This window comes from Anticarsia gemmatalis, chromosome 15, assembly GCF_050436995.1.
Source record: "Anticarsia gemmatalis isolate Benzon Research Colony breed Stoneville strain chromosome 15, ilAntGemm2 primary, whole genome shotgun sequence".
Lineage (NCBI taxonomy): Eukaryota > Metazoa > Arthropoda > Insecta > Lepidoptera > Erebidae > Anticarsia > Anticarsia gemmatalis.
This window is the reverse complement of record NC_134759.1, coordinates 5,016,894-5,035,914: the sequence shown is the minus strand read 5'-3', so window position 1 is coordinate 5,035,914 and position 19,021 is coordinate 5,016,894. Positions and strand designations below refer to the sequence as shown.

The window sequence follows — 19,021 nt, the reverse complement described above, 5'->3', positions numbered from 1 at the left end:
CCTAATGCAAATACGTCACTTTAGAATTCAGTATTACTTATGACATAATAATATATTTTAATTAAAAAGCAGATTTGACTATTCGTTAATATTTTGTTCTAATTCCCCGGCCTAATAGCAATATTACATTTTTTGAAAACTTCAACAATCAATAAGAAATTTCAGCCCATTCAATAAATTCATGAATCAATATTGGTGATAATGAATATACCTAATGATAACCCCATAAAAGCTGAGTTATGTTAGCGTTTATCGCAAACAGATGATACATGAGGCGAGGGGGTCTTTGTTTTATGTTATGTAGATGCACTTCCCACTGTTAACACCATGTGGGTTGTATGGGGCATTTTATAATCAATATTTTTTTAGGTTGCACTACTTTAAACTTAAAAATATACAGGTATATTTTATTATTAAGTTAGATAGGTCTACTTAAATCCGTACATACTAAGTTTAAAAATTAGACATAGATTGAATATTTTATCTGTTTATTTTATCTTATCTGTGTACGTTAGTTTGACATTTGCAAATTGTATTGACGTTTCAAAATATTGGACGTGGTGTTCTCAGGATTGTTTTTATTTGAGCATTGCGTAAATATTTAGATTGTTGTATCCAAATAACCATTATTATTTGGTATAATAATTGTTGTTAATCTATAATAAATCAAATATGGATGAAGATAAGTTTGCATTAGTGGAAAAAATACTAAAAGACGTCGACAATGTGATGTCGAAAAACGCTGAGTTGTAAATATTTACTTTCTATTGGCAAAATTTCAATTAGTTTTGTACGTGTAAGTAGAAGCATGCGTTCTAAAGTTCTTAAAATTTCAGGAATGCGTTCGACATAGTTCCTGTGGAGTCTAATAATCAAAATAAGTCGCCAGTGCTACATTTAGAAAACTGTTTGGGCCTGGAGTCGTGGTGTGTGAAACATGTTTACATGTATTGTTATTCGGAATTAATGGATAAATATCTGTCGAAGCCAAAGCGTAGGATCTCCAAACCTTCGTCTATGAATTCTGAGAGGTTGAATAAACTATTGAATGTCACACTACTCCTGAATCCTGAAATACCGTCGTTATGGAACAAAAGGCGAGAGATGGTCCTCAAGAGCTTATTGGAGAAGTCAGTTGAGTTGCAGTTCACAAGATTAGTTTTATCAAGAAAACCAAAGTGTAATGATGCATTTGCATACAGGAGATGGCTGCTTGAAGCAATATTTAGAGGTAACTGCAGTTCTTTTTGAGAGGTTTTTTTTATTTTACATTGATTTTTAGTTATATTTATGTTATTAGTTTGTATAAATAATTATTTATAAATTATACACCATTATAATATATTCTATAATAACAACTTCATTGTTTATGTATTCCAGATGAGACTGTACAGAGCAATTATATTGAAGACTTGGTAAATGAGGACTTGACTATATGTGAGTTAGCAGCATACAAGTGTGCAAACAACTATCACAGTTGGAACCATCGGATGTGGCTTTTAAAAACACTCAAGAACATAAGAAAACAATTTGATTTGAACTTCCTGTATATCAAGGAGTATGGCTTCTCTGAGCGGTGGTCATCTAACCATGTATCAGATTTCAGCTGCTTCCACTACCGCCAGTTCTGTATAAATAATATTTTCACAATCAGTCAAGAAAGTTGGAGCACCCTTGAGAATTCAGTTGATGTCAATCTGCGCAAGAATCTTGCAAGTTTTATAGTACAAAACTACCCCAATGATGCTGTACAAGTTACAGAGGAAAACATAGTATCATATTCAGATGAAAAATTAATCAACTTATTGCTAGGTTATGCAGTTAAGAACTGCAATTGCTTGCAAAACAATGCCCTTGAGTCTCGTAAATTAGAAATATTATGTCAAGAATTTGCTTTAAACAATGAGCTGTTGAGGTTTTATAAATATCATGAAACTTTATGGTACCATAGACGATTTATTGCTCATGAAGTTATTACTCTCATCTATGAGCACTTTGATTTGGTCCGGCAGAATGGTGCGTTAGTGAAAAATGTTTGTAGGAAATGTAATAAGGAAGAGATAAGGCAGAAGCAAGCTAAGATAGTTAGGTATGACAGCAATAGAATATATTCCAGTATTTTGTTTAATATTTTGTTGAGTCATGAGAAGAAATTTGTTGAAGAGAGGAGGAATGACTGTGACACTTATGCTGACAGACATGAGAAGTTCTTGAAGTATGTTGAAGGTCTCAACAATGTTATATAACATGGAGGATGACTGTATTTTTAACTCTTTTGTATGAACATGTATTTTAAAATTGTAACTTTGCATTTTTGGGTATTTAATACACTTCAAAATATAGATCAATATAGAATTTTAAATTGAAGAATATTTAATGTGTTATTGGCTTGTAGTAAGAGAAATGTAGTATTTCAGTAGCCATTTGCTAATAACTCGCTAGTGATGCAACATGTAACATGTTACTGTAATTAAGTATATATGGTAGATATTTTACTATTTGGTACACTTTATAAAGTATCCAACTAAAGCTTCACTCATAAATTATCATGTTTAGGACTTACTTTATTATGATAATATTCATAATGATTCATAAAATTTTATTGCAATCAAATAATTTATAAAATCTATGACAATGTCTTACAATTAAATTGTAAGAATGAAAATTTGTAAAATTTTGTGATATTTTAATTTATTTCAATATATTATTTTCTGTATCTTTTTTGGTGTATTTCAGGCAGGAAATGTATAAGAAGAAGGTACGGTAAGGTTTTTTGTAACAAATAATTGCATTATTTATTATGTGTATCAAAATATAAATGTTTAATGGATTTATTTATTTTTAAGTTGGAAAATGTAAGCAATATCAGTATCTACCAAATGTTTTAATCCCAGTACCAATCCGCTAGATATCATAATTTCCTGAATGTATATTTTGTTTTAAATAAAAAGACATGTTTTATATTTCAATAAATATCATCGAATAGAATATGTTGTTTTTTTTAGATTACAAAATGATATTCGTAAAATTAATCGTAAAATTAAGATTTATTTGACAACAGCGCCATCTATTGCGGTTGTTTGAACTAAACTGTCATTAAAGAGATACAAATTACAACAACAATATAATTTCCGTATCATAAAGTCAATTATCTAATAAGGAGTTTATTAAAATATACATTTATCTCGAAAAGCGTAGCGGTATATAATTTGTATAAACACATTTTGAAAGAATTGATTGACGATAAATTTAAGTTGTCCAATACTTCGTACAATGGCTAAACGAAAGTACTTACTGTAATAAGTATTAACGAATTCTTAGAATCGTTCTATAGTTATTAAGAGAACATTTACTAAGGCGTAAATTTATGTTATATCGTATATCTACGAGTATCACAAAAAAACTCTCTTATAAAGAAAAATACTATAGCTTACATAATTTCGTACTAACAAATGGGTGCTCATAGGTAGGTACTAAAGATAAAATCAGTTGAACAGTTAGCAAAGTTTTTGTTCCGAATGTTCTCATTGCATAGTTTTTGTGTACGCTACGCTTCGTAGCTCGTCGTAGCCAAGTTCTTGTAACCGTAGAGCGTCCGTAGCTTTGTGTAGATCCCAGTTAATGGAGCTGTTACTAATTTTAGCATTGTTTCTTCGCTACTTTTGTTTAATGTTTTGTTGAATGTTTTAGTTTGCCGCTGATTATGCCATGAATAATGTTCAAAGTTGTTCTTTGAGTTTTATTTTATGTTGATCGAAAAATGTTCCTTTAAATCTTTAGGATAATATTATTACTAGAAGACTTAATATCTATCTACGTTAATGTACCTACTTATCACAACGATGATATAGGTATCGTCATAGACATGAATACTTACCTGTGTGGACATACATTATTCATTTCAATTTGTGTCTGCGTTATAAGTCGTTACCGTTCTCGTGTGGCCAGCACACATGTTGAACGTAATGCAATCGTACTAGCACATAACAGGTGCATACGCATTACGCATCGGCCCCGATGTGGGTCAGGAGGCTCGCACGCGGGGTACCGCCACCGCTATAACACCAACAAATAAAAAATAACCATAAAACTAGTCCGCAACATTCGAATTTAGGGTTGATTTCGTGAACGATAAAGTCGAATTTAGGTTAGCAAAGGGTAGGGTATAAGACGTTTCGGTGTCTGTAGCGTTGTGACGTCACAACGGTGTCGCGCGTTCGCGGGCTCGTTCCGATCGATATTTGAATTCGGACTCGGTCGTTCTCGCGGAAGGTCGGAAAGGGCCGAGTGACGCGGCGCCACGTGCGAGTTACGTAATGATGGTACAACTCATTGACAAAGATTATTTGTGTTACGAACGCTTTGGCGCAAACAAACACTGAACACGCCATTGGTGGACACTGGCTATTGTGTACCTTCCATACATACAAACGAACAATGTATTGCAAGTTCGAATGGTGAAAGCCTTAAGAAATGAATGCGGATATTTTAGACATAAAATTCTTTACGAGATATTTCATGCGGATGTCACAATGCAAAATTGCAGATGTTTCGAAACGAACGTACATACAGTTGTAACTTATTGAGTAGAAATATAAATTAATGAAAGTACCTAATTAAGATTTCACAAAATGCAGGAAACTATTTTATTTTAATAACAAAAGCTTAGTTGGTTTACGGTTACAGTTATACATACCTACCTATTTAAAGCGTTTCATTGGTATTCGATTCACTAGTAATGAACTATTACAATTCTGCAAGTTTCTTTAAAAAAATAATGAATAGCGACGTTTTACGCTATCGCAGAATTTCTTGGTATTATAAATTCAGTACAAATGCTAACAATAACCCCTTTCTTCTATTTGCTTATCAATAAATAAAATAAATCAGACTCGTAAACTGATTTTAAAAACATAGAAGATATTATGTATTTTAATGTAATCAGTGACTTAAAAACGAAGATCATAATAACTGCATATATATTTACTTAATACAGATGATTAAATAATACTTTAATACTTAATCCATCAAATGGTCACACGAAATATAGCTGGACATAACCTAGGTTTAAGCCTCGCAAAGTTGTGTGTTGTTTAAAACTTTTACAGATATTATAATAATCCGTTTATCTTCTCACACAAGCTATAGTTTAATTGGGAACTAGGTTAGCACTAAACTTATCGGGCTAGGTTTAATAGCAGGCTATTTATTACCTGAAGCCTGAGGGTTAAACTGAACTAGCGCTAACGACTGATTACGCTGCAATATTGTGCATTACTGTGGTATTACTGGAGTTCATTTTCAGATAAAATTAGTTTATGCTATACAATAGTCTATACCTACTTTAAAAGCAAAAAAAAAACTTAACTGGAGACTAATATTTTTGAAGAACATGAGTTTCGCGCGTCAAAAGACGTAATTTCAAATACGAAAAACTAAACTTGATCTTATAAATATGGTATAAAAAGTCAGTCGAAGCATGAGTATAATAGATGTTGTTTGTTAATAACAAAGCTTACATATTATTAGTGCATATATCTGTACATTTTTTTCAATAAATCGTAGGAAACACTACGTCACTCACTACAAATTTTTACTAACACAAAAAGTTCTACATGCAAAAAGTATAACATAAAATATTTAGTTATAGGATAAAACTTTGAGGTCGTTGTCCTGTAAGCCTGTAACGCATAAGGCTTGGTGCATAACGTTGCAGGCTCAAATAGGTTTCATACATACAATAATCTTTTACATAGAACCACGTACGTGCACTGTATGAGACATTAACTATGAATGTGTCCTGTCCAGTCGTGGTCGCTAGATCATTTGTATCGTAGGTCTCTTTGTTTCGTTCTAGATATTATTTAATGCTCTTTTGTTCTTTTGAAATTTATTTGAAGGTTAATTTAAGATTTATTTATTGGTTTTCTGCGACGCGTAGGAAGTCATTTGCTGTCATATGTTATGATATTTAAACTTAAATGAGTCGAAGCTAAACTATTTATAAAAGAAAGGCTGATGAAGGCTTTTTACTTTGAGATTTTAAAATATAAACCAATTACTTTTTTAACCGACTTTAAAAATAAAGAAGTTCGCGATTCGCCTGGCACACTAATCTGCCTGTTTTTGTGTCCCACTGCTGAATAAAGACATTGATTATTGCCAAGAATGTATTTAAAAATATATTTTTATTGCAATATCCATGCATATACGTCAGTAGAAAAGTTAATACATCATACAAAGACAGTAGGAGGAAGTGGCGGCTGCATATATGCATGCCCGCGGCGATGTCTACGTGACGCGAATATTATACGTGAGGCAAGAAGCAATACTTACAGTCTCCTACTACGGGATTAAATTATTATTATTGCAGAATTTTAACTTTTTGCACCTGACTAACGAACTTTATTAAGTTTACTCGAATGAAGTTACTCTTATTGATAATTTTATACTCTGTTCCTTTTCGTTTAAATAAAAGACACAGCTGGTTCATATATTCTTTTTATTTTTTAAAGTCAATCAAGCATTCGGGCTGTTAGTAAAACTTAACTGTTGAAAAAAATACTTGAGGGGCTTCTTAGAAAGATACAGGGTGTATTTAATGGTATTGTTTTCTAAACCTCTGACACTCATACTCATTTTTGGAAGCGTTTTCCTTACACTCTGTACAGTGTCGTATCTTTGCAAAAACCGCGAAATCTCAACACTTAAAATTTTAAAAGGTCCACACAGGAGTATTGATTTCTAGTTGCAATTAGATTGCTACGTGCGGCCGGGCACGCTACGAGCTATTCTTAGCCCGTAGTACCGTACTACGCAGCGCGTAGCTCACAAATATATGTAGCAGTTCGTAGCACTTTAAACCGCGAACAAAGAGAGTTCACTATGGTGCGGTACACGACTAGTTTAATATATAATGCATTTGCAAATGGCATGCAAAGCTTTGTTCTGATGTATATTATATAATACATAACGCTTTATCTTTTTAACTGTACACTTTTGCATTCAAATTAAGATAGCAAGTAATTGTGATTATCTGAATACGGGCAAAGTTCCAAACTATTAAACGTCCCGATACAAAAGGTTAATACACAATTTTGCTATCATGACGTCACACGTTGCCAGGTGTAAGGACTTTTTGGCTACGTCTTATCAATCATATTTATCAGGACTGTATACTTCATATTTTTGAATAACAAAGAACTTTATTCCATTTTTATTCCTTGCAGTTGCACAAACACTTCTTAATGATTTTGTTCATTCATCCATTCTGCAGCCGATTAAAATAAACGCCTGAAACACTCCACGTAAAATAAAATCTTGCTTGCGAAACAATATTTTCATATTTTTTCGAATTTAGCAGCATGATTGCGCGATTTTCCAGCCTTCCTTACTCGCACAAAAGAACTAAATAGGAAGGAACGCCAGTTAAATAAACTATTCCTTGATCAATCTTTTATTAATTATATTTTGAATAAAAAATATGAATATTGGTAAATATCCTTAGGTTAAGTCAATTTATATTTAAATGATTTTGTTCAAGTAGAAAGCAAAACAAGCCGGCATAGAGAACGAGCCCGAGATAGACCGCCTGACATAGACAGTTCAGATGGAGATAAACCTTGTGATTCTTTTTTCCTCAGGAAATAAATGATGTCTTTGCGTGCCCCGTGATTCGTACCGTAAGATTATTTATTTCTACAGCGCCGTTCTGAACCAACGAATTATATAATCGTTATTTTAAATTGAACATAATTTTTAAACAACTCTTTGACCCAAATTAATGCCTTACGTTAGTAACTAACTCTAATAATAGACTTCGCATGCCAAGTTTAACCGCGAAATAAAAATTGTAATTACAGCAGAAACTTGTTACAAAGTTCTTGTGAAGCTCCCGAGCCATGCCGCACATTATAGATAAGGTACTAAAGAAAGGTGAGATAGTAATAATCCTTGGGTCGCCGCCAACTCCTGCGATCAAAGGAGGTGGGTTCGTTAGCGGTCATTAAAACTGCATCTGTAAGGACTAGGGCAGTGCAATAATTGCATCAAGTTTAACCGGGCTCGATCGATGTGAGGGTATTTACCTCGCCGGGCGAAAATAATCCGGGTGCCGGTGATGTCAGAAGGCGTGCAGGGCGCATGCGTCACTAGGACTAGTACTTACTAGTGGGTACAGTGGGTAGCCGGGCGTCAGTCGGTCGCCGGCCGCGCGTTGAGCCGGGCGCGCGTGTGCTAGTAATGGCGCCCCGTGGCGGCCGGTGAGGCGCCGGCCCCGCCGACCGCCTCGGGTCGACGGGCCAGCCAGGCCAGACGGGCGTTCGTCCCATCATGTCCTTGCTCAGCGTCACAGGTACATAGTGTTGTGTTCTCGACCGGCTCAATGGAGGTGCTAACCCGCTTTGTGTTAAGATACACGAGAGTTACGCAGCAATTTGTGGTCGTCATGGACGCGTATTCAATGTGTTCAGGTATTTGTGGTGGTGAGCGCAAAGGACTTGACTCTATCAACGAAATATCATCTATTTCTAGTCAGGTTACATAGATAATTGCTAAGAAACACGCGTTTCTGTCTAAGAAACTGCCTCTACACACACACACGAGTCATTGTTAGTAGCTACGACTGAACGTTTAATGTATTTCAGAGTTCTATTCAGCCGATATCAGATAAATTAAGTTTGATTAGCGCAGTCGATATAAACGGCGATGAGTTTGTTTTACGTGGGCTACTTCAAATATCAGCGTTTATCAACTGAGTGGTATTTGTTATAAAGGTCATAGTCAAGGCTCTCGAGCCTTCATATTGCACTGTAACGTTGTCAGAGATCTAATTAACTGCACGTGACGTTGTGTATAATATGTACATCATGTATATGTAATGTGACCTGCATTGACTCGCCGCGCTACGACTCCTATACAAAATACAGCATGCTCCATTTATTCAAACACAAACTAAGGCTAAGTCGACGTTTGGTATTATCCGAGCGTATTGTTTGCTTCAACGTGATTATCTTTTATCCTTTTATACGTACACACGGGCACAATACCTTAGAGCTAAGCTGTTCGTATTCAGATGTCATAGTTGAACGTATTCTGAGAAAGGCCGCGTCTGAAGTGAGCCAGTTAATTCAATTGTAGTGATGTTACGGAGGCGGTTTAATTGGAGACGGAGTTGGAGCTCTCTTATCGACCTCCGCAGGGTCGGGATAAAAGCCGAAAGTATTAAAATTAAATGAACTTCACTATGAAGGCTTCGGTTGATATAAAATGTTAATAAGAAAGATCCGCATAAATGTAGGTTAAGTTCTGTGTTGTTTAGATAAAACAAAAATAAGCGTATTTCAAACGCATGTTTTGTTTTACAATATTTATGATAATATTCCGTACACATCACATACTAATAGGCATTACACCAACTTGAATCCGATTTAAAATATGCGCCATTACGATAATATTCTTGATAAAGAATTGAAATCGGACTCAGTCGACATATCGGAATAGCAAGGCACATCTCTATTCAATAGTGTTTGAGTGGAGCGCATCGGCCGCACCACGCAGCGAACTTAACTTAGAAATGGACGTAGTATACCACACTGTATTCTGCTCCATTTAATGCGGATGTAGGTCGTGACCATAACAAGATGCCTTTCTTTAAATCAAAGACTAAACTACTACTTACCGCAGTTTTTAACGTTTAATGCTTCCTTTTATGAAAAAGTTGCGTTAAAAAATAACTAAGGAGGGATTTTAATTTTTGCGGTTAGTAGCATACAAATAGGTTTCAGACTGTTTTATGGGAAATAAAAATGTATTCTCTAAATCGTCTTGTTTTATTAAACTTTTTCAAATTACTCTGGAACAAGGTTTTAGTAGTTTTGTTGTGTGTTTGTTTTTCCTTAGCAATGAGTTTCATATACTAATGTTATTTTCCCAAAAAGTGTATGTTAAGGCATATTTTTATAGTGTATGGTTACAAAGCTAAAAACAAAATATACTTGTACGAAAGCGAATAAATTACTGGTCGCAAAGATTGGTTTAACATAAAAATAAACAAATCTGTGTTTACGCGAGCCAAAAGCTAATCTTTTGATGTCAAAACGTAGATTAATCAATTTGCTTGATCAAAACACGGACGTGAAATATGTTTTTGGTATACATTTCATTTCATTTCCGCGTACACAGTTAACGATATCATATTTGTACAATATTACGCCTTTTATTCACCAACTATGATGTATGAAAAGCTTTAGAAACTTAATAACGTATTATTCCAACCTTATTTATATTACATTTTGGTAGATATTACGCGTCGGTTACAAGAACGAAGCAAAACCTATATCACAATCATAATATTTACCTGCTTCATAAAACAACATTAATATAAGAATACATTTACTTTCATTTAGATGAACGAGGAAATTAATTTTGATTAATATTTAGGCAAATCAAAATGAATGACAACATTTTTGTGTTTGCCAAATCTTCCTTTGTGTTACGCAACGGGAGTTCTTGTAGCGCCTCTCGACTTTTCTACACCGGCCCAAATGTAATCAATATTGTATTTACTTCGTTTGTAAACAAGTTCGACACGACTGTAAATTGTTGGCGATCGAATAAGCGAAATATAAGCATAAAAAGAAATACGATATAGCCAGCGCAGTCACATTTTGAAAACGTTGAACATAAAATTTAAATCGTTTTCAATGCCTGCTCTATAATGACATGTGACTGATTTATTTCCATAAAAAAAACACATTATTGTGTAATAAATAAAAACGAAATCTGATTCACCAAAATATTTATATTTAAAAGTTAACTTATACAATTTTAAAACACCATTTCAAAACCATAAATCGGAAAAAATAAACACACGACGTTTTAAACACAATAATTAGTTGGTACCGTTTATAAATTGTCGTATGCTAAACGAATATTAGTAAAGCTATCATTAATCTCACTTAAACTATAAAGAATAAAGTTCCACTTGGTCAAGTACGCACGGGAGGGTAGTTTAGTTAGTTTTTACGAGCCAAGCTTCAACTACACCGGTTTTTTTAGGTTAAAACTTACTAGAAATAAGTTTATAGTGTTTGTTTAAGAGGTCGTTTGGTTCATTGCGTAAATTGATTTAGATTGAATTTTTGCTTGTATTATTGGTAATTTTGCTGATTCTATGCTATTATTGCACACAATAGGTGATGATTTCCTTAACTCTTAAGGAAAGGTGAATGATTCAGTAGGCAACCCCTTATCTTTAAGATAACTTTTGCAATAGCTTTCCTATGGAGAAGTTTTTAAGTTCTTTTCACTAAGCTCTTTGTAAAAAAAAGAAGTAAACAGCATAAATTAGCGTCATCGTCAAGATTCGTGACACTTGTAATATTAATAAATATTATATTTATATTTAAGCGATATGAATAATTAGTATCCCATGTCTGGTAATTAATAACGATTGTAAAATAAACATACAACGAAATACCAAGCGAGAATCACACTAATGTTTTATAATCTCCCAATTAAAATCAATGGCAGCATTGTGCTTTATGAGACAATATATTCAATCCATCAATATAATAGTTGTTCAGTTAATCAACGTCTGACTTGGAAAGACGTCTCACTAACAAACTTAATTATGAATGATATTGGACTCCTATTATTGGCTAGTTTTATTACATTGTTACCTAATGAATAATTAATTGGTGTCTACATTGTTTCTGAGCTGTAACACATACCCTTAAATAGCAGTACGCTACATTGTCCTTACAAAATGTATAATTATAGAAGTAATTAATTATATTATAGAGTATAACAAGTAAGTTTTCTTGTGACGAAAGTCTTTCAATTTATCGTCTAACATTTTATTGTTATAAAAGTAAAATTTATTGCTAAACTTTACTTTGTGTTTTTTTTCCAAATCATATTTAGAAACAAATTCACTTGCTAGATTTCAACCGTGTTTGTGACATTGGTTTCCTAAAAATATTTTTAAACACAAGCTGACCACAATACAAAATCGATTGTGTTCAGTGTACCGCGAGCGAAGGGTTACACGTAGGTTCTCACCGCGCGGTATAAATCACAAACACAAACATTCAAATGACCGGAAATTGGTACTGGATCGTAAGCCAGCGGCTCTAAGCCCAGCTTAGCAGCCTGCAACAGGTCTCCATGGCATTTCATCCTAAAGTCAAGGATTAATCGAACTTGTACCCGCCGCGATCTCTGAAATTTGATAACACCTTCTAACTTATATCAAAAGATGTAAGAACAAAATAATGTTGGGGTCTGGTTGTTTTTTAGTTCTATATAATCATCAAGTGTATGATAAACTTTTGATTATAAAGTCTTCGTAGTATTTTAAATAGTTCGAAGTAAAGTTTTCTTATACGAATAGTTATTTTTACTGCGGTAGATATATTCGTATTATTAAGAAGATGCGTTAACTACATTTAAAGCCTATTTACTCAAGAATGTCATGAATGATGAAAGAAAAGAAGAAATTTTAATAAGTTTGAGTTTTTTATCATTTGCTGTTTTACTAAAATACTGAGTTACGTAATAATTATAAGTATGTAATTACTATGAAAATTGGCTTTCGAAACTCCAACAAATTTTCCGCATATAAGTACTGCTAACACTTTGGTAGACATATTTTAAGCATAAGTTACTTTCGTCCTAAAAGACTTGTAGTTGCAGATACTAAGTTCTATAATACCATAACACAAGGAAGCAGATTGGATATTCTACTTATTACTACAGCTAATATCGTTGACCGCACAAATACGATGTTTCGCGTGTCTCATCCACATTTTCGCATCGATATCGACGATTTATAGATATTACCGCTTCTATTATGCAATGTTATAAGTAACGATACTTCGTCTTTGTTCAACGTATTCTTCGACAATGCGGCAGCTCTTTGTTCTGAGGAAATAGTAGTATAATAATATGTAGTTGTGAATTTTGCCCGTACATCTTCAGTTTAAAAATGAATTAAATGCAATCAATGTCGACACCACTTACGCCCTTATTCTAATTAATATATGTTCGTATGGTTGTATGTAGTGAAGTGTTGAAGCTAAATAATCAAATCGCGGCGATTATATTCCCTTGAGATAGTTTTAGGATTACCTACTCTGAATTCTAATTGCTTACAACTAAATACAAGATATACCCATCTAAAAAACATTCAAAGGTACATTATGCACAAAAAACATACATTTTAACATAAAATAGTATGGTTTATAGATTTTCCTCCTTATACTGGTGTTACTTGCATTATAAGTAGATACAGTTACAAGTTATGTGTGTGTTGAAAAACTGTTTTAACATTATGGTACCTCAAAGTCCAAAGAATTTCCGGGTAGAAATAGTTTGGGTCAGTCCCTTTTCCCTCGGCCGTCGTATACTCTACGTCAGTAGTTGGTTTCCGAAGTAAACGGAATGATAAGAATATGATCACCGCCGCCGTATTTGGGTCATTTCGGTGTTCTAATAAAGTAAAAAGTGTGCTTGATTTTGTGATACTACAGAATTTATATTTGTTTAACTTAAAAATATCTACATACTAACTTTTAACAAATAAATAAATAAATGAAGGGTGGCACTTAGAACAGGATTTTGCCAGTTAGTAATTCGATAAATAGCTAAGGATAATTTCATTTATTAAAAGAGTTCTGTTCATCTGATTTTACGAAAACTAATGACACAACTCCTTTCCAGGAAAAAAAAATACAATGATACATTAAAAAAAGCATCAGGATTGATAAACTCTTTCCTTTAACGAGTAACTTAAAACTGTAAAATTAACTTAGCAACTACACTTGACATTATTTCTTTCATTTACCTATATGAGAGTATCACACATGCTTGCAGGTATAGATCGACTGTACGTGTTAAATGCATAATTTATATCACAACTATACATTATTTATCATTGACGTTACTAAGCTCCGTAATTGTTCCGTTGTGAAGGCGTATACTAAATTATTATACTATACATAGATAGAAGACGGTGAAACAGCTGGTTTACCGATAGTTCGCTAAACCCCTGTGATATGTGAGACTCTAAAACTGTTATAATATAGATATTATACAGGTACAAATGTAATGTACAGTCACAAAACGAAACGCCTTGTAGAGCAGGTCACATGCGGCATTTAGTATTGAAAATAATGGTTCAAGTTTAAAATGAAACTAGTTTTTAACTATGAAATTATATCGACAACTGTGTTAACTTCAAAGAAAGCTAAAATTCAATGTATCTGGCTTCATACATGGTGTAGAAACTTCCTTCTCGTATCGATTCGCTCCAAATTTTCTTAGTTATTTTGCCCGCAGTTTTGATACCGTCAAATTTTGGTTTAAAGTAGAAGTCTAGTCTATAACCTCGCTTATTGCTGCTAACAAAACAAGAGCTTGTTTACTTTATTAAAACCACATTATGTTTGTCATACTTTAGATTTCACAAACGTCTTATGATCCGATCCTAAAAGCAAGTAGTATTTCTGAGAAATATTCACACTTCCTTAACATCGTGAGAAGTGAATACGCGCGTCAATATGGCGTCAATATTATAAATTGAAACTCAAGTACACTTTTCTATCTATCACTGAGACACTTCGGCAAATTTCATTTCCTCAAATAATGTGTAGCGAACGATATTTTATGACCATCGATCGGTTTTTGTTTACACAGTGCTTGTAGTTTATCGGTCATTCATGCTAACGCGAGCTTGTTTGTTCGATATAAAGTGAAGATGGAATAATGTATTCTGTGCACTAAAGTTAGCACTTGACATCATTTAAGTTACTGACTGAAATAAATAAGATTTACGGTCGGTTTATTCAGGTATAGATGCGTTTTAACATATCGTCTGCTCTCTCAGATACCTTTAACAACAAACATAATAAAACTTTGTCTACGAAACACGTTAAGCGGCACACTTTAGAGTCTATTGTATCGAATACATTTGATAATACTGAACAGGAAGTACCAGAGTTTTTGTTTATTATAAAACTGCGTGACCCAGCGCGTAATTTGACGGTTATTACCATAATTGTTAGTTTCCACAGGGGACGAAATAAATACCTGCTGTCTAACACCTCAGTATCAATTTATTAAAATGAGCTTACAGCTTGTACTCAGGTTGAATGAAAATATTTATCATTTCAACAAATTATTAGCATTTTTGTGAGTTAAACTTACAAAAATATATTTATGTATATATTTCTTTGTAAGAAAAACTAGTCGAATAAATTGTTCCACGAACGCTGTATGGACGAATATGTAAACGAAGAAAGAATTCTTTGAAGCAATGAATTCTTATGAAAATCTATTCGATGCTTTTTGAGATCATCTTATTCTCACGCACGGTGCTTCTGAGGCATTTTCTTTGAAGGATATAAGTTTGAGGAGTGCCTAAGCGTACCTAGAGTCCTATGTAGTGTAGCGGATAGTAGGTACTCTGCGGCACTCGCCTACATGACGGTCTCACATAAGCTCATATTGACATATAAACTGCTGTACGACAGGCTGAAACACAAGCAGTAGCGTTTTTAACATATTTTAACAGTTTAAATAGCCATAATAAAAAAAAGATTATAATAAATAAATACAATCTAGTGTTAAGTTGATAAAATGCCTTAAATGTTGAATTGTAGGATTGCAATTCGATTTTAGTTTAGTGTCGTTTTAATTCACAAAACAACGAGAATTTACCCTTAAGTGAGTAATGGAATACTGTGTGGCTTCTTTCCGACAAACATCGTTTAGTATCGTGTTGGATCGATGTAGGTACTGCACAATTTAGGCATTTGTATGTAGGAACTAAGATTGTTGTGGTCGCCCAGGTGCGTTTTATTCAATCATGAATCCCGTACTTGTTGTAAGGGACGCATGCCATCTCACTTCAATACATGACTTCTTCTCTCTCTCTCTCTCTCTCTCTCTCTATTATGCTTTAGACACTGTCACGAGAAAGACTCACGTTGACGTGTTATTTGAAAGATATACGGTGTACTCCATTTTGTTTGATGCGCTTAAGAAATATTTAGCTTATAGAAATTGTATTTTGGCTAATATCGTAGTGTGTTTTTGTACCGCATAAAGTTTTATTTCGTATTTCGTGCTTTGGCCTGACTATATTTAAGAAGTAGTCGACAAAATGACCAAGAATATACAGAAACTTCCGGAAATGGGTAACTTAGGTCGAAGTCGGCCGAGGCCAACTATAATCTGACGATAAAAATGGAGGAAGCGCCAGCGTTTTCTTTTAAAAATCTCCGAAAAAACTAAATAAGGTCCGTTTGTAAGACACCAACGAACAAAAAATAAATTTTCTAAAAATACAACCCGTAGATGTAGTAATAAGGCATGAGTCGAAGGGAATCTGTGTAAATGTCACGATCGAGGGAGATAAGACATTTCTTACCTTTGCGATTCAGACGTTAAAAAATGCTTCGAATGTGAGGCTAAAAATAGCAGATTGTGTTAAAATAAAATTACATACATCGCAGCCACTTGAAGCGAAGTTTAATCTAAAAAGAATGTCGTATTCTTCGAAATGTTCCTCATTCCTGTATAATCACATAAGATTGTCAGTTTTCGCATGAATTATAAGGCGCGAAGATATCGGAAAAAGCCGTTACATTCAGATATTTATGAGGAACAGATGTTGTTCAACGTGAATTGTTTTACATCGTTTCCTCGCCTTCAATTCCGAAAAAAAGACTTTAGATAATATCGACTTTGCTTGTTCATAATTTACTCTGTTTTGTTTAGTTTTCAGCAGTTAGCTTTACCAGTTAACCAAATTCTGTGGACTACATAGCTAGCTAGAATTAGCAGAATGTTTGCACGCAGTGTTAGCTAGAAATAGCTTTGAACCACGCTCAAAGTTCCTTTGACACTAAAACCATATTCGGAATGAAAGTGATACGAATCTGCATTACTAAAGAACTTTGCACATACGCTTGCTGCAATATTTCTTATAACCACCTATTTTATGTCAAAGAGAATTGGCGTCATTATACCAATTTGTCTGTTCTTGCGACGACGGTGTCTTGGAAGTCGTTGGCAGCAGAAACTTTAATAATTAAGTTACTCGAAATGACCTTAAGAAGTCGCATACCTAATCTGATTTGCAAATTCAATCTCTTTCGACGGCCTTAAACTTGAGATTTTTCCACGAAATCAAAAAGTTTTTCCCACTTTATAATTTGTGGTGTGTATTGGAGATAACGCAATCATTTGTTAAATAAATCCATCATTTAATTGAAGCAAAAAATAAATTTCATGTTTGATGGCAGATTCTAACTGTATGAAACATAAATAAAGTCTTCAAAACATTATTTATATTCTGCCAGTGGCAATATGTAACAAAATATAAGTAAATGCAAGCTGTTATTGGCAATCTCGTATTATGATTCATCACATAGTCTGTAGTTCTGTGGCATACATAAAAATATTAAATTAACATTCTTGGACATAGATGGCATATTCTTTGAATGTCAAGTGGGTCGTCAGATTTCCCCTGTCGCCGGTTGCCGGTCGCATGCTTCAGTTTCAATAACTACGGTGCGATCGTGACTGCCATCATCCTCTTCTTTGTACGCAAATATCATCACTTTGTATTCTCACTAGCTTTCATATCAATATGTTGATGGACATCTTGAGAGCTTGTTTTGTATGTGTTCCTACATTATTATGACTAATATACCCGTAACTATTATCTTATATATGACTAGATCTTCAAAAAATAGTATGTATCAGCGGATGAATTGGTGCCAACACGTACATAAATTACTAACACCCATTTTTATGTTTTTTTTGCGTCGTCATTGATTATAGTTGCGAATTTCGCAATGATCATTGAAAACTAAAATGCCCTAACATTACATATAAGTTCAAACTAACGCACATTCAACGAAGTTCCGTAATCTAGTATAATTTTATATATTTTATCTTTTAATTCTCATATATTTTATAACCTCTTTCAACCGCTCATAACTTGCGTCTATCGTAACCGCAAGAAACAGGTGTACTCAGAGAACTATGTCAAGATGGGCCATTTTTTAATCGTGTCGGCGCAAGTGTGAAGCTACGCCACTTGGCGGGATTCCCTCGTCTATTAAATACTGAATTACGACGACAATTTTACTTAAGAAGTTAATTGGAACCCCGATTGCTTGTAGTTTCCTCAATTTTGTTTTACTATTACATAGTACAAAGGCCTCTTAAACTTTTTGTAACATGTTTTATCGGGAAATACCTAATGCTATTTAGTAACCACCGAACTTTAACTTTCATTCAGCTTTAAATATCAACATTGATTTAAACTTCAATATTATTAGAATATTCGAAGTTTGCATGTAAAACAGTTGCCAATGAAAACAAAATGTTTAAAACCAATAATGTGTGTTAAAGCGTCAGTGTTTTCTTTGTAGCGAGGGGGAAACGTTCAAATTGAAGTAGACTTGTATGTATGTATAGAACACGTTGGCTGTTTCAAATTCCGTGCAAGTTGTAAGTAGCGATGAGGAAAACGGGTTGCTATGGCATTCACCGCGATGTAGGCTGCTAGATATTCGGTGCCGTTCTCGAATAAATGCCAATATTTAAACCTCCGTACATAACGGTTCCACAACTATGTCCAATAACCATGCAATTTATGTGTAGTTCTATATAATATTGCTTATGTTTCCGTGTAGGAATTGGGAGTTACACCCACACTCGCATTTTGACAATCAAACAAGCTGGTAGGCGAATTGCGACTCTATAATCAAGACTGATAGTATTTTTTCATTTGACACTTTTAATAACTTTTTAACACTTTTTAACTGCACGTTTGGCGCAGTGGTTTAAGCGGTCACCACGCCGCAATAACCGGAGCGCCGCATGTGGTGGGTTCGAATCCCACCCGGGACAAATCTTTGTGTGATGAGCACGAGTATTTGTTCTGAGCCTGGATGTTAATGTATCTATATAAGTATGTATTTAGAAGTATATATGTATGTTTATC

The 19,021-nt window shown here is 33.9% G+C and overlaps 2 protein-coding genes across 5 annotated transcripts in view; both read left to right on the top strand.

Annotated features, from left to right (window-relative positions):
* Positions 1-531: 531 nt before the first annotated feature.
* Positions 532-2,988, top strand: temp (protein prenyltransferase alpha subunit repeat-containing protein tempura). The gene is made up of 3 exons (XM_076123584.1): positions 532-749; positions 837-1,231; positions 1,381-2,988. Exons 1-3 carry the CDS (start codon positions 673-675, stop codon positions 2,244-2,246), a joined length of 1,338 nt encoding a protein of 445 aa, XP_075979699.1. The 5' UTR covers positions 532-672; the 3' UTR covers positions 2,247-2,988.
* Positions 2,989-8,192: 5,204 nt separating this feature from the next.
* LOC142978874 (protein unc-13 homolog B-like) overlaps positions 8,193-19,021 on the top strand; it is a 373,594-nt gene continuing 362,765 nt past the window's right edge. For all 4 annotated transcript variants that reach the window (XM_076123478.1, XM_076123479.1, XM_076123480.1 and 1 more), the window contains exon 1: positions 8,193-8,353. In XM_076123478.1, coding sequence (XP_075979593.1) covers positions 8,332-8,353 — 22 coding nt within the window. In that variant the 5' untranslated portion in view covers positions 8,193-8,331. The remainder of the gene's footprint in view (positions 8,354-19,021) is intronic.